This window comes from Theropithecus gelada, chromosome 13, assembly GCF_003255815.1.
Source record: "Theropithecus gelada isolate Dixy chromosome 13, Tgel_1.0, whole genome shotgun sequence".
In the NCBI taxonomy this organism is placed as follows: Eukaryota; Metazoa; Chordata; class Mammalia; order Primates; family Cercopithecidae; genus Theropithecus; species Theropithecus gelada.
Genome location: NC_037681.1, coordinates 5,063,887 through 5,085,358, shown reverse-complemented (window position 1 = coordinate 5,085,358; position 21,472 = coordinate 5,063,887). Strand labels below are relative to the sequence as shown.

General features: G+C 35.5%; 1 protein-coding gene across 1 annotated transcript in view; it reads left to right on the top strand.

The window, feature by feature from the left end:
- The window catches only part of ZC3H6 (zinc finger CCCH-type containing 6), a 60,080-nt gene that overhangs the window by 21,605 nt on the left and 17,003 nt on the right, over window positions 1-21,472 (top strand). Inside the window, exons 2-6 of the mRNA XM_025405639.1 lie at window positions 3,448-3,628; window positions 7,503-7,625; window positions 14,499-14,772; window positions 16,377-16,510; window positions 21,026-21,142. Coding sequence (XP_025261424.1) covers window positions 3,448-3,628; window positions 7,503-7,625; window positions 14,499-14,772; window positions 16,377-16,510; window positions 21,026-21,142 — 829 coding nt within the window. The remainder of the gene's footprint in view (window positions 1-3,447; window positions 3,629-7,502; window positions 7,626-14,498; window positions 14,773-16,376; window positions 16,511-21,025; window positions 21,143-21,472) is intronic.

Sequence of the window (21,472 nt, the reverse complement as noted above, 5' to 3'; positions counted from 1 at the left end):
AATGTATAACTTGATGAGTTTTTACAAATATGTATAGTGTATATATAGTAATCACCACACAGATCAATATACAGAATATTTCAATACCTCAGAAGTTTCCTTAATACCCCTTTTTTTGTCACTTGCACTCCTGCAAGAGGTAATCACTATTCTGACTTCTGTTATATATTGGTTTGTCTGTTTTCGAAGTGCATATAAATGAAATCATACAGTACTGTCTCGTGTCTGGCTTATTTTGCTCCTCATTATGTCTATAAGATTCCCCTATATTTTTTGTAGCAGTTGTTAATTTTTTTCTTTTTAGTATTCTGATATAAATAAAGTATAATTTATTTATCTGTTTGCCTGTTGATAGAGATTTGTTGTTTATAATTTTTTACTATTATGACTAGAGCTGCCAAAAACATTCTTATACTTGTCTTTTAGTGAATATCTGCACTCATTTTTTTGGATTATAAGGTTTTATCGTTTATAAAAGTTCAAAACATTTTAACTGAAATAGCCAGAATGTCAAGACTGCCTCATAAGCAATTTTCAAGTCTAAGTGAATATATATCTCTTTGATTTTATAACAGAAGCTGGGGAAAATTCCAGTGACTTTATAGCCACTTTAGGATAGTATCATATACCTGTTCTACGATGCAAGAGTTATGGGTATTATACATTCAGTCATTCAGTAAATAGCAAAGTGCCATGCTAGGTGCTAGAGATACCTCTGTAAAAGACAGTCACACACCCTGCTTTCACCAACGAACAAACAAGTCATTTGACATAATGTACAGAGTGCAATGATAAGAGAAATGAGAGCTAGCAGAGGAGTACTTAGAATGAAGCATCTCACCTAAACCTGGGTAGTAATGGGAGACATCTTATAGGAAATGACACCTAAACTGCATCCGAAATACTGAATTGGAATTAGCCAGGTGAAGGAGTTGTGGTGAGGCTGGTGACGTGAGCTGGGCATTGAGAGATTTTAGGCACTTTTTAAGGCTTGTAGACTTGAGAAACTGAAAGTAGCTGAGTAAGCAGAGGGAACCATTGAAGATTATGTTTTTATTACAGAACCCCTTAAATGTATAAAGAATAGAATGAATCCTCATATACACATCCCACAGTTTCAGCAGTTTACCAATTCATGGCCAATCTTATTAAGACCATGTCCACTATCCGTAGTGGATTATTTTGAAGCAGATTTGAGATATCATATCATATCATTGAAGATTTATGGCAGGAGAGTGACATTATCAGTTTTGTGTTTTAGAAATTACACATACCTGGTAATTCTGAATTACCTTTAAAATGCACACACCATAGTTTAGTTGTTTTTCTTTGCTGCCATATATACATACATTTGCCTTTCTGCATGTACTATTTGTAGTAGTTTGCATTTTTTCAAACTATAGTGTTTTGGAAGTATGATTAAATGTTAAAATTGTTTTATGTATTCATCTTTCCATGTGTGTCGATTGGTTTATTTGCATTTAAAAATACTGTTAATGAATATTTTGGTTTCCATCTTTAAAAATGTCGTAATCAATATAGAAGTCAGCTTGTTTCTAGGATTCAGCCTCCATAATAGCAAAGATACTAGTATTTGGAAAGAAATTAGATTTATAGTTTTATTATGAATCTTTTTTACAGATTCACGTTAAGGAATTGTTTTGTGGCTTGAGTTTTGTTACTATCTGTATGAAAATTTGTTTTTTTGTTTGTTTGTTTACTTAGTGTTTACTTTGTTGGTAAGAATTAATATAGACTGGCTGGGCATGGTGGCTCGTGCCTGTAATCCTGGCATTTTAGAAGGCCAAGGCAGGCAGATCACTTGAGGTCGGGAGTTTGAGACCAGCCTGGCCAACATGGTGAAACCCCCATCTCTATAAAAATACAAAAATTAGTCGAGTGTGATGGTGTGTGCCTGTAATCCCAGCACTGGGGAGACTGAGGCATGAGAATCGCTTGAACCTGGGAGGCGGAGGTTGCAGTGAGCTGAGATTGTGCCACTGCACTTCAGTCTGGGTGACAGAGTGAGACCCTGTCTCAAAAAAAAGCTTTTTAAAAACTTTTTTTTTTCAAATTAGGAAAATCATTTGTATTAAATATGACCAACAGTACTAGTTTTGAATAAAATTTTATACAGATAAGCTTAAAAAAATGGTGTGACCCCAATCCAAAAGAAGGACAGTGACACAAACAGGTAAAGTATGCATGCTATATAACAGGCAGGGAAAATTCAACTTCACTAGTCATCAAAGAAAGTAAAATTTTAGACCTATTAAGCTGGCAAAAAAAAGCAACTGAAATTCCACCACCACCATTAGTAAAGTTGTAGTAAAACTAATCCACTGATTCACTGCCAAAGATGATCTAAATTGGTGCAGCCCTTGTGCAAAGCATCATGGCGATACATGTCAAAATTCCTGAGCATGGTAATTTCTGTAGACCAGATATCTGACTCTTAAGTAAGCCCCGTATCAAGAATAAAGTTCAACCAAAGAATAACTTCACGCTTAAAAATGCTTATTGCTGAATTATCGGCAAGCAGTCAAATGCCCAGCTCTATGTGAATTATTTATGATATAAAAGAACTTGATCAAATAAATACACAGCCATGAAATGTATAATATTTAAGTACAAAATACAAATTCTGCTATGCACACCTACTAAAATTTCTGAAAATGTGTAAGCACAGGAAAGGGAACATATAATAAAGAAAAAAGAAGTTATGATATTCAAATGAAGAAATGTTTAATTATTTGATAGTGATACAGTATTTTTTAACCTAAAATGAGACAGATCCTTTTGTGCCTTTTGAGATTTCCCTTTAAGCCACATGCCTGTATTATCTATTTAAAGAATTATTTTTTAGAAATAAAATAATAATTTAAGGACTGTACGCGTAGTGACAAGCCATAAGCTGAAGCCATAAGCTGCATCAACCGGATTCTAGATCCTCTTTCCCCAAGGGCAGCCCATTCTTGGTTCTTAGGTTGCTTTTAGTTTAAAACTATAGCTGTCTATGAGCTACTAAGTTAAAAATACCTTCTTGTAAGTCGAGTGTTTCTTATAGCATTTTAGTTTAATTCCTTTTTTTGAAGAAAGTTTAGTAGATGGTAACTGTTGCAGTACTTTGGGATAACACTGTATTTATTCATGCATTCATTTTGTGAGAATCAGTGATTGTAATCTAAGAGGTTTGCAAACTTCGGCTGCTAAGAATGGTTCTTACATTTTTAAAGGAATGTTAAATGAAGAAGAATTCGCAACAGAAGCCATATACAGCCTGCATATGTAAAATATACTATCTGGGCCTTTATAGAAAAATTTTTCAAGCACTTGTCTAAATGAATATAACATAAATTCTTAGCATATGCTTTTTTTCTTTTGAAAATGTTTCTGTAAGATTTGTTTTAGAATTGATATTTGAAAATTAAAATTTTCCTTCTGTAGAGAAGATGGCGAATTAGAAGATGGTGAAATAGACGATGCAGGATTTGAAGAAATACAAGAAAAAGAAGCAAAAGAGAATGAAAAGCAGAAAAGTGAGAAAGCCTACAGAAAATCAAGAAAAAAACATAAGAAAGAGAGAGAGAAGAAAAAATCCAAAAGGCGAAAACGTGAGAAACATAAGGTTAGTTAGAATCTACTTTTTATTCTTTGATAAATTTTTATGAAATATATTAAAAATTAGAAAGCAGAAGTCATGATTTTATTATAAAACATATGGATTAGATATTTTCATTTATGTGATTAAACTTTCTAAACAAAGATTATATGAATTATCTTAAAGATTTAAAAAGTAATTAAGTTAAATCTTTTTTTGTTGTTGACACAGGGTCTGTTGCCCAGGCTTGAGTGCAGTGGCACAATTTTGGCTCACTGCAGCCTCAACCTCCCAGGCTTCGGTGATCCCCCACTCAGCCTCCTGAGTAGCTGAACTACAGGTGCATGCCACCACACCTGGCTAATTTTTTTTTTTTTTTTTTTTTTTTAGTAGAGACAGGGTTTTGCTATGTTGCCCAGGCTGGGCTCAAACTCCTGGGCTCAAGTGATCTGCTGATCATGGCCTCCCAAATTGCTAGGTTTACAGGTGTGAGCCACCACGCCGGGCTTCAGTTAAATTTTAATACAGATTGAAATAAATAATATTTTAATTGATGGAAAATTGTATACATGGATATTGGAAGGTTAAGGAAAGACAGTTTCATTCTCTACAGATACAGATTAGCGCATTCGCATTGTCCATCTATTTACGTATTCATTTATATGTATGATCGAGTGCTTACTATGGAAACCTTTATACTATGTGCTGAGGGTTATAGTAGTGAGTGAAATAGTTGGCTCTTAAAGAGATTACATTGCAATGGGAAGGAGAGAGGCAACACACAAGTGAAAAACAAATGCTATCAGAAAAACAGCAGGGTACTGGATGGAGAATTATGTGTATTTGGGGTAGGGAAGAAGGGGAACCTATGCTGACTGAGAAATCATGGACAAGTTGGCAGCAATGGCGGGAGGTTTTGAAACTCCCTGAATTTTCTCCATTAAAACCGCATGAATTAGGATAACACAACCAAAACCCATTGACAACATCTACGAAAGAAGAAAGAAACAAGTTATCTCTAATAAACCTAAAAAATACAAATGATTGGAGCCAAACCATAGACAGCAACAAGACCAGTGTTGCAACAGCATCAGTACAAATGAAGCAGAGGGAAAATAAAGGGACTTCCAGAAACCAAGTTGCCAACAGATATTCACTTCAAATGGTCCATGCCCAGCATGGAAAACTTATGGGCCTGAAAACAGCAACAGAAACTGGGAGGGGCTATACTCTCACCAGTTCATGCATGAATGTAAGGTGACCACAGAAATTGGATGGTGCTGAAAAGATCTGGACCTGATGAACCCCTAATACGAATCAACCAAATCCCTTTCTACGACAGTGCCACACTGAGTAGGTAACTGCTGGAAGTAGAATCTACATTGAGAAACAGGCATATAGGGCCAAGGAAAGAAATAGATAACAAGTGGGGGAAGGAAGCAGAAGAGGCATAGCTCAGAAAATAACCATATTTTTGAATACTTCATGCTAACAGCAGAAGAGATAACCCTAGAACTATGAAGCTGGGAAAGCTTTCTTGGCCCATTCCGTCCATTTTTTTCACATGAGAAGCAAGATAGGACTATGGTCACATTTCATAGTTGTTATTGTAAGATAAAAGGGAATAATGGTGAGGAAGTCTTCCAGAAAAGAAAGCATGCCCACAAAGCATATGAAGAATTTAACCTAATACTTAAAAATGACAAAAAATTAAGAAAACAATATAAGCTATGATCAAACAGCATAGAATAATAACAAAACAAAAAGGAAGTACTTAATAAAGTTATGAGCACAAGTGAATGCATTAGAATGAAAGCCAATAGTTTTTTTAAAAAGATCAACAACATATTTATCATTGACCAAACTAATCAATAATAAAAAGGGAAAGAAAAATAAATATATATATGCTGAGGGTGAAATAACTATCAAAAAGGAAATTAAAATCATAAGAAATTTATGTATATAATTTTATGAAAATAAATATTAAAACCAAGATGAAATGGAAAATTTTCTAGAAAAGTACTGCCTATTGAAATTAATTCCAGAGAGTCAAAAAGTCTGAGACTTTTTGGGGTTTGTAATCTACCCTACCAAGAAACACAAGGACCAAATCTTTTCAGAGTATAATTCTACTAGCATTTTTCAGGTAAAAGGTTTTCCTTAGAGCTGGAGCTGCCTTCTCATGGTGACTGAGCAAACTTGGCTTTTAAATATATACTGTTTATCTTAAATCCTAGCCAAGAATGATTAGATACTTAAAGTTGAAGCGTTTGACAGCATAATTAAAAAATATTTCTTCGGCCGGGCGCGGTGGCTCAAGCCTGTAATCCCAGCACTTTGGGAGGCCGAGATGGGCGGATCATGAGGTCAGGAGATCGAGACCATCCTGGCTAACCCGGTGAAACCCCGTCTCTACTAAAAAAAAAATACAAAAAATAGCCGGGCGAGGTGGCAGCGCCTGTAGTCCCAGCTACTCGGGAGGCTGAGGCCGGAGAATGGCGTGAACCCGGGAGGCGGAGCTTGTAGTGAGCTGAGATCCGGCCACTGCACTCCAGCCTGGGCGACAGCGCGAGACTCCGTCTCAAAAAAAAAAAAAAAAAAAAAAAAAAAAAAAAAAAAAAAAAAAAATATTTCTTCATATCATCTATCAAATCAGCAAAGACAAAAGCAATAAAATCATAAAAACCAAACTCCAGACCATTTAGGAACAAGATGGAGGAAAGCAATTTGTCTTTCCTAAAATAACATTTCAGGATGGGTTAGAGAAAAACAGAGCCTTCCCTTATAAGAGCATCAGAGTTCAATCATTGCAGCAAATTTTTACTGAGTTTGTACTAGATCTAGATGCTGGGACTGCAAGGATAGTAATACACAGAGCCAGTGTCTTCATTGCTAAGAAATGTAAGAACTCTTTAAAGAGAATGCTCAACTCGGGAGGGTAATCATTTTGACCAGATGGAGAAGATTTGGCCCCATTTTTTTTTAAATTATATTAATACTTGAAAATGGTTACTCTTGATATCAATTATCATTATACTTGACATCAATAATTATCAGTTACTTATGCTTTTCATTTCACTTTTGTTCAATTTTGTGGGCCAGATTTATTTTATTTTATTTTATTTTTTTTTTTTTTTTTTTGAGACGGAGTCTCGCTCTGCCGCCCAGGCTGGAGTGCAGTGGCCGGATCTCAGCTCACTGCAAGCTCTGCCTCCCGGGTTCACGCCATTCTCCTGCCTCAGCCTCCCGAGTAGCTGGGACTACAGGCGCCCGCCACCTCGCCCGGCTAGTTTTCTGTATTTTTTAGTAGAGACGGGGTTTCACCATATCGGCCAGGATGGTCTCGATCTCCTGACCTCGTGATCCACCCGTCTCAGCCTCCCAAAGTGCTGGGATTACAGGCTTGAGCCACCGCGCCCGGCCTTTATTTTATTTTTGTAATTTGTAATGTTTTGGTATCTTTTAGTTTTAGGGTACTCATGCAATAGAATAAGAACTCCAAAGCCATTTTAGGTAAAAACAAATTAATACATATTCTACTCATGTTCTATGACCCTTTTTGGTGATCTAGGAGCCAATTTTACTTTCTTTAGGTTTAGCTTAAATGTAGATCATTTTAGAGCACAGGGGCGGAGTATTTCTGTTTAGGTCAAAGGGATAATGAGGAAAATGTCATAAAGTTTCTGAGCAGAGAGGAAGATACACTTTCTTCTCAGAAAACCTCAGCGAAGTTGGAATGGTGGTGGCCTTTGGAGCAAGAATTTTTCAGTAGTACTTCAGAGTCTCCTGGAATAATATAATCTACTGGTTGGTACCTTTGGCTGAAACAAGCTCATCTAATTACTAGTAAAATTTTCTTCCTTTTGCAAATGTAACATATTTGTCTTTCCCCTCCCTTCAGCATAATTCCCCATCTAGTGATGATAGTTCGGACTACAGCCTTGATTCAGATGTTGAACATACAGAAAGTTCCCATAAAAAAAGAACTGGTTTCTACAGGGATTATGACATTCCATTTACTCAGGTATTGCCATTTTTTTGTTTTGTGGTAGAACATAGATAGCATAAAATGTACCATTTTAACCCTACAATTCAGTGGTATTAAGTATATTCACAGTGTTGTTCGGTCATCACCACTTATCCATTTCTAGAAATTCTTGATCATTCCAAACAGACACTCAGCACCTATTAAGCAATAACACCTCGTTTTCCCCTGCCCCCAGCCCCTGAAAACCACTATTTTCTGTTTCTATGGATTCGCCTATTCTAGGTATTTCAAATAAGTGGAATCATACAGTATTTGTCCTTTTGTATCTGGCTTATTTCACTTACCATAATATTTTAAAAGTTCACCCAAGCTGTAGCATGTGTCAGAATTTCTTTCCTTTTTAAGGCTGAATAATATTCCACTGTATGTATATATCACATTTTGTTTATCCATTCATCTGTTGATGGACACGTGGGTGTTCATCAAAAAAAGCTTGTACCTTTTGCTATTGTGAATCATGCTGCTTATGAACATGGGTATACAAAAATCTTTTTAAGACTTTTTTCGGTTTATTGGGGTATATATTTAGGAGTAGAATTGCTAGATCATATGGTGATTCTATGTCCAACTGTCTGAGGAACCATGAAACTGTTTTCCACAGTGGCTGCACTATTTTACATTATTTACAATATTTACATATTATTTACATTACAATAATGTAAGTATAAAAATACATTTACATTATTTACGGAATGCCTGAGGGTTTCAATTTCTCTACATCCTTGCCAACACGTGTTTTTTTTTTTTTCTTTGTTTTCTTTTGGAAACAGAAAATGGTATGAAGTGGCATCTCATTGTGGTTTTGAGTATTGCCCTTTTAAGAGAAAAATTAAACTTTGAATTTTATTCTTTCTGGTCTTTTATCAGACACAGGCTATAAATTTGAAATCTTTGAACATAAAGAATACCTAATGTATTCGTTTGCTAGAGCTAACATAAAATTTTACAGACTAGGTGGCTTAAGCATTAGAAATGTGTTTTCTCACAGTCTGGAGTCTAGAAGCCCCAGAGCAAGGTGCCAGCAGGGTTGGTTTCTTTTGAGGGCTGTAAGGGAAGGATCTGTGCTAGGCTTCTCTCCTTGGTTTGTCGCTGGCCTCCTTCTCACTGCTTTGTCCTTACATGGTCATGCCTCTGTGCACAGGAACCCCTGGTGTCTCTCTTTGTCCAAATTTCCTCTTACTGTAGGAACACCAGTCAAACTGGATTAGAGCCCACTTTAACAGCCTCATTCTAATTTAGTCACCTCTTTAAAGGCCCTATCTCCAAATATACAGTATTTTGTGCTAGGCAAGTAATGATGCTCTCAGAGTCACTAGGAAGTATTCGGATCAGTGTGCACTTATCTGAAAAGCCCCAGAGTTTCTGAGTTCTCGTTTTTGCCAGTCTGTCACTGTTCTGGTCTACAGCAGCACTATTCTTTCTCCTAATTTGGTGTTCCTAATCTCTTGTGAGTTAGAAACCAAAAGACTATTTTTGTTAGTTATCTCTATTGTCTGATTCACTGTTGCTGCCTTTATAGTTGAGATTGCTAAGTGACCATTAAATAAATGAGGTTTTATTAAAATATCTTCTCAAAATTTGAAAAGAATTATATATTAGTTAATAATTTTATCTAGTTAGGTAAATATCAAAATGTTTGTAAGGTCAATATGTCCAGTGATTTTAGAGTCAGTGGTTGTTGCTATTTCTCAGAACATTTTTTTTTTTTTTTTTTTTTTTTTTTTTTTTTGAGACGGAGTCTCGCTCTGTCGCCCAGGCTGGAGTGCAGTGGCCGGATCTCAGCTCACTGCAAGCTCTGCCTCCCGGGTTTATGCCATTCTCCTGCCTCAGCCTCCCGAGTAGCTGGGACTACAGGCGCCCGCCACCTCGCCCGGCTATTTTTTTGTATTTTTAGTAGAGACGGGGTTTCACCATGTTAGCCAGGATGGTCTCGATCTCCTGACCTTGTGATCCGCCCGTCTCAGCCTCCCAAAGTGCTGGGATTGCAGGCTTGAGCCACCGCGCCCGGCTTCTCAGAACATTTTATAACTATTCATTAAAAAAATATTTTTACCACAAATGACAAAACTTTTAATTCAGCAACACTGATATGTAGTTAGATTTATTCTTTAGAAATATTCAGAAGTCATTTGGAGACTCTTACAATGAATGAAAAGATGCTCAGAATGGGCATTATTATTTTAGGTAAGAAGACATTTGAAAATATCAAGTAATGAGACAGGTTCTGGATTCATAAGTTATCACTGAAAGTATCCCCAAATAGGAAGTTCCAAATATTTAAAATAGTGGCAGCATTATTATAATAAATACATAGCCTTCTATGTAGCCACTGTGGGAGGCAAGATCAATTTGTATGTATACACAATAGTGCAGTTGTTTGAGGTATCTCACATTTTTTAAACATTATGCAGTTATTTATTGTTAATAAATATGTATTGTTAATATTAAATAGACTATTATATATCCCTATAGATATTCTGTTATTATTTTTGCTTCAAAAATCAGTTAAAGAAATTAAGAAAAAGGATGGTCTTTTATATTTATCTACATTTCATTTCCAGTGTTTTTCACTTTTTTGTAGATCTGAGTTTTAATATGGTACCATTTTCTTTTAGCCAAATGTGCTACACCGTTTAGCCTTTGTTTAGCATATCTTATTGCGCAGGTTTGCTATCAGTAAATTCTCTCAGCTTTTATTTATTGGGCCATTGTGTTTATTTTATCCTCATGTTTTATAACTTTTCATTTTGTCATAATTTCAGGCTTACAAAAAAGTTACAAGAATGGTGCAGAGAACTCCTGTATATCTTTCATCCAGATTCCCCAGTTAACATTTTACCACATACGCTTTACCTAATCTTTCTTCTCTAGTCGTCTCTTCCCTTCAGAGAGATCTAATTTGCCTTTATTTATTTATTTGTTTATTAGAGACAGGGTCTTGCTCTGCCACCCAGGCTAGAGTGTAATTTGCCTTTAAATCCATCTATTAAGTATTTTTCATGTATAGAAATTTGGTTCTTTTAAAATCTTCTAAGTCATTTTTATAGTTTCAAGTTTGCTACCGAAATGTTCATATTGTCTTTTTCTTGAAAATAGCAGACTTCAGATATAAATTTCTGTATCTTTTTTATATATATATTTATATATATATAAATTTCTATATCTGAAGTCTGTATTTCTTTTTTTTGAGACAGAGTCTCACTTTGTTGCCCATACTGGAATGCAGTGGCGTGATCTTGGCTCACTGCAACCTCTGCTTCTCGAGTTCAAGCAATTCTTTTGCCTCAGCTTCCCAAGTAGCTGGGACTACAGGCATACGCCACCACACCCAGCTAATTTTTGTAGTTTTAGTAGAGACGGGGTTTCACCATGTTGGCCAGGTTGGTCTCGAACTCCTGAACTCAGGTGATCCGCCCACCTCTGCCTCCCAAAGTACTGGGATTGTAGGCGTGAGCCACCGTGCGCGGCCTGAAGTCTGTATTTCTATTGCCTGTTATTTTTTGCTGGTTCTCTTTCATGTGATCCCACCTCTTCATAAGCCTATTTTTGTTTTCAGTTTTGTCTATTCTGTGCTGAGCATTTTGTAGAAATAACTTGAGGCCTCGGGTAATGTTCTTTTCCTTCAGAAAGGATTTTTACTTACTTTTGCCAGATTTCTGGTGACCCTTACAAACTTCATTCCAGTTTCAGCATTTGAGACTTCTGAGCCACTCAGATTCCTGAAGGCTGGGCTGCAGTCTCTGATTCACATTTTGCAATCCCTTTACAATTGAGGATGGGGGTTACTAAGCTTCCACCTTTTCCAGACTCTGGACTCCACCTTTTGTTTCCATAGACAACAGAGACAGTCAAAAGTGCTGTTGGATCTTTCACCTGGTTCTTCCTGATGGGGTGATACTCTCGGAGCAAATGCAGCTCCAAATGCTGCCCACTTCTCAGAATTTTCATCTACCTCATGGGTATTGGTCTAGTAATCCTTCACTAATTTGTTAGCTGTCTGATGTCTACAAACGGATTTAAGAAAAATATTTTGTCTATCTTTCTAGTTTTTTTAAGAGAGACAAATAGTCTGAATTACCCCGTCTGCTATTTACAAGAAGAGAAAGTTGAATACCATTTCTTCCATATATATATTTTGGAGTTGACTCACTGAGAATTAAGATTATATCCTAACTGTAACTAAAAATCCATTTTTGTTAGATAACAAGTATCTGCTATATAACTTCTAAAATTACGGGGCAAAATTAGAATATACTGTCAACACCTAGCAGTTAAATTAGAGAACTTAATATAGCTTCCTTTTTTCTCATCTTTTTTCAGGGCCTCCTTAAACTTTATTTGTTTCCAGTGATTGCTGTGGGGCCCATTTTTGTTTTACGGAAACCAAATCTATCCCTACAGACATTCTATCAGTTTTTATAGCCTAATAATCAGTCGGCAAAGTGATTAGAAAAGCTATCTATTTTTGTGGGATTTGTTGTCTTTTTCATTTATCTTCTCTTGGTTGGACTTGAAGAAATACTTGCTAGACCCTTGCCTGTGAGTGCATTTTGTTCATCCCAGTGATGAATGTATGAACCGCTCTAGAAAAGTGGGGCTGCTCTGTAACCCCTTTTTCATTTCATGCTTCCTGGAAAGCTCATACCACATGGTATGAATGCGAATGTGAAGACCTTAGCAGTCCACACTAGAAGTCTTTAAGCACAGAAGGAGCCATGAGATGGAATGTGCATTCTTAGGGGACTATTAAGAATATTTACAGTGGGGAAACTAGGGAGGAGGTAAATGAAAATTTAGGGATAATTCTACTGAAGGTAGGAACACAGAGATTATTTTGATAAAGCTATGCAAATCAGAGAACTGAATTAATATTAAGAATTTAAAACTTCTATGAGAAGCATCTAATCTCCAGAGAAAAATTTATACTCATCTATTAACAGAGTAATCTTCAATCATAAAGTGTTGAAATATATCAAGTATTAATATAGTCACAGTTTTAATAAAAGGAAATGTAACCATCATTTAACTAGTTAATTTAATCTTCAACTTAATCTAAGCAATTATTTTTTGTTTTGCTTTAGTTTTCATAGTGGCTTTTAAAAAATGTCAGAAACACTGTGTTTTGGCTACAATCATAAATTCCCTTCTGAACTTCTGAAGTGCTAGACTAAGAATGGAGTTTATAAACTTTAAAAAGTACTACTTAAAACAAATAAAAAATATGATACAATGTTTTTAAAATTTAAAATTGATGAGTGAATTGGTTTTCTTGATTATGCATTTTTTCTCTATTTTATAATTAGAAAGATTTAATACTTCATTGCATTTCATTAAATACATTGTCTCATATTGGTATGTTGCCAAAGTAGTATTTTATTTTGTTTGTTTGTTTATTTGTTTATTTTGAGACAGGGTCTCACTGTGTTGCCCAGGCTGGAGTGCAGTGGTGCAATCTTGGCTCACTGCAACCTCCTTTCACTTCTTGGGTTCAAGCAATTCTGCCACCTCAGACTCCCGAGTAGCTGAGACTACAGATGTATGCTACCACATTCAGCTCATTTTTGTATTTTTTGGTAGAGACGGGGTTTCACCATGTTGGCCAGGCTCTTCTTGAACTCCTGACTTCAGGTGATCCGCCTGCCTCGGCCTCCCAAAGTGTTGGGATTACAGGCGTGAGCCACTGTGCCTGGCCAGAGTAGTATTTTAATATCACATTTAAAATGCACTAAGCTGACTGGGCGCAGTGGTTCACACCTGTAATCCCAGCACTTTGGCAGGCTGAGGTGGGCAGATCACGAGGTCAGTAGTTTTGAGACCAGCCTGGCCAACACAGTGAAACCCCATCTCTATTAAAAATATAAAAATTAGCCAGGCATGGTGGCACACGCCTGTAGTCCCAGCTACTTGGGAGGCTGAGGCAGGAGAATTGCTTGAACCCAGGAGGCAGAGGTTGCAGTGAGCTAAGATCGTGCCGTTGCACTCCAGCCTGGGCAACAGAGCGAGACTCTTTCTCTAAATAAATAAATAAATAAATAAAATAAAATGCACTAAGCTAAAGATGAGTTATTTGGTTTGGATTTTTCTAGATCCGTAAGTTGTAAGTATGTGCAATTTTTTCTCGCTTTATTATAAAATATTGACAGAGGATACAATAGAGCTAATAAAAATGTTTCAGTGAATAGAGACAGACCTGAATACTGTCATTTAATAAACTTCTAGTACTAAAGTGTGTTCTTTGTTTTCACATGCTTTAGTAAGGAAGCAATAAAATTAATAATATTTGTTGTAATAAACAGTTTCTAATGAGCAACTTATTCACTAGATGTTTTTCACTATTAGGGAAAGCTCTGTTTTTTTCTGTTAGACCCTTGATACAGACATTTTCTTTTTATGAAATTTTCCACACATACAGTTTTTTATTAAATGTAATGTAATTTGAGAATTCCAGTGTTAGGAGAAATAGTATGTTTTACCACACTCCCCCACCCCAAGCTATTTAACTGTCTTTTCCCTGTTTTCAAAAAGGCTTTTTCATTTTTTGGAGGAAAAATTTATAGTATGATGGTGTGTATTTTTACTTTTTCCTGTGTGTAAGATACTGAGACATAGAACATAGAAAACAAAGGCTAAAGCATAAAGATTACAATATTTAATTATCTCAGGGTAACATTTAGGCTTTTGAACTTAGTGTTAAGTAGTATCACAGATAAGTACTAATGAAGAGTCAGAACTAGTAACTATCTTTTCTCCTTTCTCCATACTTGCTGGGGGGAAAAGGATGTCCTGTGCTACTGTCAATTGCTATATATAATTGAAAAATCCTGATAATGATTGTCCATTTTCACTTAGCGTGGACATATATCAGGAAGCTACATGACATCAAAGAAGGGTCAACATAAAAAATTTAAAAGTAAAGAATATGATGAGTACAGCACCTACAGTGATGACAACTTCGGTAACTACAGTGATGACAACTTTGGTAATTACGGTCAGGAAACAGAGGAAGATTTTGCCAATCAGCTGAAACAATACAGGCAAGCTAAAGAAACCTCAAATATTGCTTTAGGGTCATCATTTTCTAAAGAATCAGGGAAAAAACAGAGAATGAAAGGAGTTCAGCAAGGTAAGTTTGAAATTACAGTCTGTCTTAGAATGTGAGAACCTTATTAAACAGGCATCTGTGGAGTAAAAACTTAGAAACTTCTTATCCCCGCTCAAGATTAGCTTATTCTTGTAGAACCTAAATTCGTTTTCTTTTATTTTGTAGACCTTTAGAACAGAATCTGCAAATATTTCAATCTGTATGATATATGAATATTTCAATTGGAAAGATATTCTAATTACAAATACATAAAAATGCAATCCAACTTTCTTACATTTTTCCCCTTGCTTCTATATGATGTCAGTATACAGTTGTCTCTCTTGCTCTATGTATTGCTTTAAATTTAGACCAGCTGGGAAGCTATTGTTTTATTAGGCTTTAAAATACAGCAGTCATTTTTGCTAAGCAAATGTGCATAAACTATGAACATCCTTTAAAATTGGAGATAAAAACATAATCTAAAGACATTTCTGCACTGATCACCTTAGATGGTCCCTGGAGAGACAGGACAAGTTGTCAGCTGTTGACAATAATTGAAGAAACTATGGGTCATGTAAGGCTCAAATCAGCCTTAAGTATTGGCTAGTCAAAATACATGCTTCAGGAAAAGTGGAGCAATATGAGACTGAAATGAAGTAGTGAGGAACCACACTCTATATAACTACCCTTTAATTATCTTTGCATACAGGAATCCATTATGAGTAAATTTGGTTATTTCTATGACTTTATTTTTTTCTTGATTTCCTAGCAAAATTTCTTTGAAAAATATGAATGTAGGCTTTAGCTGAAATAAAGGGAAAATAATTTTTCTACACATATGCTGTTGTACTGAGCAAGTTTGTTCCTGTAGTCTAGATGTTGTGGTATCAGGGATCATCCCACTTGGAGAATAAGGGTAATGCAAAGAAGTCTTGCTCATCCCTTCCCACCTGGGGCTTTTCTTTTCAAGCTCCTACCTGTTTGTCCTCTTAAAGGACTGAGTATTGGCCAGGCCAATGGCTCGCACCTAAAGTCCCAGCTTCTCAGGAAGCTGAGGTGGGAGGATTGCTTGAGCCCAGGACTTCAAGGTTACAGCGAGCTATGATCTCACCACTTTACTCCAGTCTGGGTGACAGAGTGAGACCCTGTCTCCAAAAAGAAAAGCAATATTTGTAATTTGGGTATCTTTTTATATACTTTTAAATACCAAGTTTTCCAAAAACAAAACAAGTATAATTTTTTCATGTGTATATATCTACTCAAAATTATCAGTGGAAATTTGATTTGCTGCTAATTAACCACTGATACCTATAATGTCTTCCTTAAATAGGAATATAATATTTGATTCTCTTAAAAACAGAAAGGCTTGTTCATGATCTTATGCTAAGGAAAATTAAAAATAATAAAACTCGATTTTGCTTCTCTAGCCATGCGTATCCTTGTTCCTTGCCTTCCTATGTTGTTAACATCCCTTAAGAAACAGTACCAAGGAGATAAGATATAAAGATTTAATTTTTTTCATTGAATCTAGAAGGAGAAAAAAATGCACTATTATAGACTATTAAAATGTGCTGTTCCTTATAAACTAATAAATTGAAAGGTATGCTGTTTTCCTCTTAAATTTAAGTACATTTTAACTTTTCTAGGTATTGAACAGAGAGTTAAAAGTTTTAATGTTGGCCGTGGACGTGGCTTGCCGAAGAAAATCAAACGAAAAGAACGTGGGGGAAGAACCAATAAAGGGCCTAATGTTTTTTCAGTATCGGATGACTTTCAAGAGGTACTAAGAATTTATATATAAGGAAGGGAGGAGCTTTTTCATCTTTTAATTTATTTGGTGGCAAAGAAAGCATTGTGATTTTAATGATACTTTCCTAGTAAATGAAAAATTACCAGCTCAGATAAAATGAGTATCAGTAACCTCCAAAAAATAGTTGTTAATTAGTTGTGAAACTAGTATAGAAGTACAAATGTTGGTGACTTTGAAATAAAATTGTTATGTTTGAAGGAACCTCAAAATAAAATTGATAAGTTTAAAAGCAAAAATATATCCTCTGTTAGTCTTCTTTTGTGCTTTCCTTTCCTAGGAATCATCTTCCCCAGATGTAATTGGCAATAAAATGCTAATAGCTCAATATGTAGCGGGGACAAGAAGGGAGGCAGTGGTAAATTAACTTCCTTTTTAGAGTTGAAAGCATTGAAAGAGAAGAAAGGGGGATATAAATGGTTGGAAAGGTGAACTTATTTATGTTACATGTGGTAGATATTCAATAAATACATGTCAAATTGAGTTGAACTCTGAACATGAACTTTAACCTTGTAGTGACTCCCTGGATTACAGTGGTCCAATTCCTGTATTCTACTGCTGTTCTAGTAAGATTTGATTGAATTATAGAGGCAATAGTGGGTCATTAAAAGCTGCAGTTTTGGCCAGGCACAGTGGCTCACGCCTGTAATCCCAGCACTTTGGTAGGCCAAGTCGGGCAGATCCTGAGGTCAGGAGTTCAAGACCAGCCTGGTCAACATGGAAGAAACCCTGTCTCTACAAAAATACAAACATTTGTCGGATGCGGTGGTGCACGTCCGTAGTCCCAGCTACTTGGGAGGCTGAAGCAGAAGAGTCATTTGAACCCAGGGGCCCGAGCTTGCAGTGAGCCGAGATGGCTCCACTACACTCTAGCCTGGGCAACAGAGCGAGACTTCATCTTGGGAAAAAAAAAAAAAAAAAAAAAAACAACTGCAACTTTGAGTGAGAACTGAGAGTGATAGCTATATACTATAATTTGAAAATACTTGGTTTTCGGATCTCTCAGTTTAAAGATAATGGGCAGAGATTGCTTAATATGCACTCCTTAGTATACTATTTAGAGAGATGTTAACAGGTGTGACCTAAAAAAAGTTCAGACCCAAATAAATTTGCAAAACACAGCACATGCCATCTGCTTTTAGAGATTCTCAGTTGACATTAATGTAGTAAAGCTTCTGAGCAGCTTAGGCAGAAAGAAGCTTATTTTGTTCAACCCATCATTTACTCAACTACAAACTATTTTTTTTCCCTACACACCTACTAACATTCACTGAGCCACTCACTGTTCCATGGAACAGCAGTTTTGGAATTATTGTAGTTATTATTTTAGAATTTTGGGGTGACTAAAAACCTACCTGTCATCTTCTTAGACACCAGTAGACCTTTAGAATGTGCTGATTTCCCTAACCCAAACTAATACGAATGCTTTCTAAGAAAGCCTGCTCTTATATCCAGTTCTTACACCCTATACCTTTAAACAAAATTAACTTCCAGGAAAGTGTGACTTTGAGCAAGTTTTACCTGTGTCTTTGCCTCAATTTGCTTAATCTGCAAAGTGAGGGTATAGTATTAAGTTAACTCTAAGGGCTCCATCAAGCACAACATTTTACATGTCTATAGGTCTGGGCTATACCTGAAAGATACTCATATAACAGAAATACCAAGATAAAAATGCATTATCAATCATGTCAGTTTATTGGCTATCATGAGAGTCAATTCTTAAGATTCCATAAACAACTGGGAGTGTGCCAGAGCCCAAGGAAGCAGTTCATTTTCAGAAATGGTCTGCAGGTGGCCCATCCAGAATAGCGTGAACATGCAGGCCACACCAGAGTGGCCAAGATAGATCCATCTCCGTCCTAGGCCTTTCAGAGACTATGAGTCTCCAAAGCCAAATCAATTCAGGGGTGCCTTCAGATTCATCATAATTTTTTTTTTGAAAAATCAAGAGTAGTCACAGAAGAAGCAAACTTTCACTGAATTTTAAAGGATTTTTCATTTTATTGGCCATAATACTCTTAAATTGTGTTAGTGTTTACGGTACCTACTACATTTTTTGTAATTTTTTTTCCTGGTAGATCCTTACATTTCCTCTACCTGATATATATATTTTATGCTCTTGTCTCTTGTATCAGTATATCTTCTAAAGTAAATAAGTTTTAAAATGACCAAGTACAGTAGGTAGCTTGTTTTTTTTTTTCTCCCTGCATCTCTCCCTCTTTCTCTCCTTTCTTGTATTGTTTATTTGTAGTACTGTGTTGTAATGCAAAGAATATAGGAGTTGCAAGGCACAATTCCTGAATTCTGTCAGTCTGCTAACTCGCCATATCTTCTAGGCACTGAATTTTGCCCTAAAAATTTATTTGTTAAAGTTGCTTTAGATTTTCTATAGTACCTTGACTATAGTCAGGTTTCCCATAGCTGTGGACACTGAGATACTTTCTACTCATTTAAGTGGAACTAAACTAAAAAACAAAACAAAACACTTCCCCACCACAATCCTCTGTTAAAACAATGAAACATTATTTGAAAGTAATATATACAGAAAGAGTAAGTTATTAATGAAACATAAGTACAACTTGTTGCATTTTTCAGGGTGTGTGTGTGTGTGTGATTACCTAATTTGTTTACTTTTTAATTTCAGAGTTGTATTCCTCAGGTTGGCTCATTGATTTTTGCATAATTCAGTTCCTTTGGCTGTTTATTTTGTTTTATAACAGCCACGATTCTTCGTACAGAATGCCTGTGTGAGCTGGTCTTTTATATCTGCTTATTCTGAACAAATCTGTAAACATAAAAATGTGAATCAAATTTATATAGATTTGAGACACTTTAAATGAGTCTGTCAGAGTATATTATAAGCACTTTCATTGTGTTTTCCTGGGGTAAATTAGGTATATTTATATTTTTAAAACGAATCTCTAGGATTATCTGTTTACTTGGTATTCTCATACCTTTTTCAGAATTCTTATAGTAAAATGTGATTTCCGCTGTGAGTGCTGGGGATCCCATTTCAATTTGGACATCTATTGCCTCAATGTTTGCTGTGAGGCAGTTTCTTGTTTTCAGTAGATTGAACTTTATGCTCTATCTTTTAGCAAATTAAGAGAAAAGGGAAAACAGAAATCAGAAGAGTAACTCCTGTGATGTACAGGGCACAGTGCATGCCAAGGTGCTTGAAAAGTATTGTTGTTTTTTAGAGTTGATGAATGTAACTCATTACATTTAGCATGGTTAAGCATCATACTCTGCCTTGTTATTCAATCTTACACTTAAAGCAGAAGTTGAATAGGGGACTCAGGAGAAGTAAGGAAAACAAGTAGGGCTATAAGATTTCTTTTCCTTTAATTTTCTTAAGTTTTTTTCTTAACTTTTCAAATTTAAAAGTTAAAGGTAATACACGCTCCCTGTTTGTTTGCCCTTTTTTCCCCTAAAGAAAATACAAAATAACCACACACACATGCAATCTCTAATCCTGCCATCCAGAGACATATACACCGTAAAATATGGGGGTATATTGTTTTTGTCTTTTTTCCTTTGCCTTTATTTATTATTGTAGAATTAGGATCAATGTTTTACTTCAAAAATTATTGTAAACTTTTTTTTTTTTTTTGCTTTGTTTTTTTTGAGACATTGTCACTCTGTTGCCCAGGCAGGAATGCAGTGGCATGATCTTGGCTCACTGCAGCCTCCACCTCCCAGGTTCAAGTGATTCTCATGCCTCAGCATCCCAAGTAGCTGAGATTACAGAGGCGTGTGCCACCACGCCCAGCTAATATTTTGTATTTTTAGTAGAGACAGGATTTCACTATGTTGGCCAAGCTGATCTCAAACTCCTGGCCTCAAGTGATTCCAAAGTGCTGAGATTACAGGCATGAGCCACCATGTAAACATTTTTTATGATCCAAAATTATTGATTTTTTTAATGACTGCATAATATTCTGCCACCTAAATGTATCCTAATGTATTTGACTAGTCTCCTAGTTTTAGATGTGTAGAGTGTTTCTCGTTTTTCTGTTTGTTTTACTATGTCAGTATTTCTGCAGTAATTTATTATATGAATAGATCTTTATGTGTCTCCCTGATAATTCTTTCAAAATAATCCCCAAAAGTACAAATTGTATGTCAAACAATATGGATATTTCAAAGTCTTTTATAACATATCTATCAATAATATTAGTGCATATTTTATTGTGCCTTTGCCCATATTGAGAATTATTGTGGATTTTCAAGCTTTTAATAATTTTATTTAAAAATAGTTATTCATCTTCATTAAAATAGAAAGAAATAGACTTTTTTTGTAATCACTAGTAGCATAAGTAGATTACTAGACACATCTTTCTCCAAATAAATGAATAACATCAGAATGTTCAGTCTTGATCACTTTTTGTAGTCAATTTGTACTTTTTTCCAGATTAACTTAATTATACATTTTGATACCTATTGATGTTTCATATGTTGCATTCAAATGAAATTTTTTTCTTGCAGTATAGTAAACCAGGGAAAAAATGGAAGGTTATGACTCAGGAATTTATTAATCAGCACACAGTGGAACACAAAGGAAAACAAATCTGTAAATACTTCCTGGAAGGGAGATGTATTAAGGTAAATTTATAGAGGTATCATAAGTCATTTTAACCTCCAAAATAATCTTTAAAATTAAAGTCTTTTGGGGGGTGGTTAATTTTTTTCTCTTCTCATGTAGTTGTAATAAAACTGGGTCTTTAAAATGTATCTTGCATGGAAATACCATACATTAGAGCTCATTTAATTATGTTCTGGGACAATAACATAATTTGTTGAAATTATGTTTTAATTTTGCTTAAAAGACACATAATGCTACGTGGCAAGTACTGTTCAAAGTACAACTAATATTAAATGATTTAATCCTACAGTGACCCTGCAAAGTAGTTAATGTTATTATCCCCATTTTAT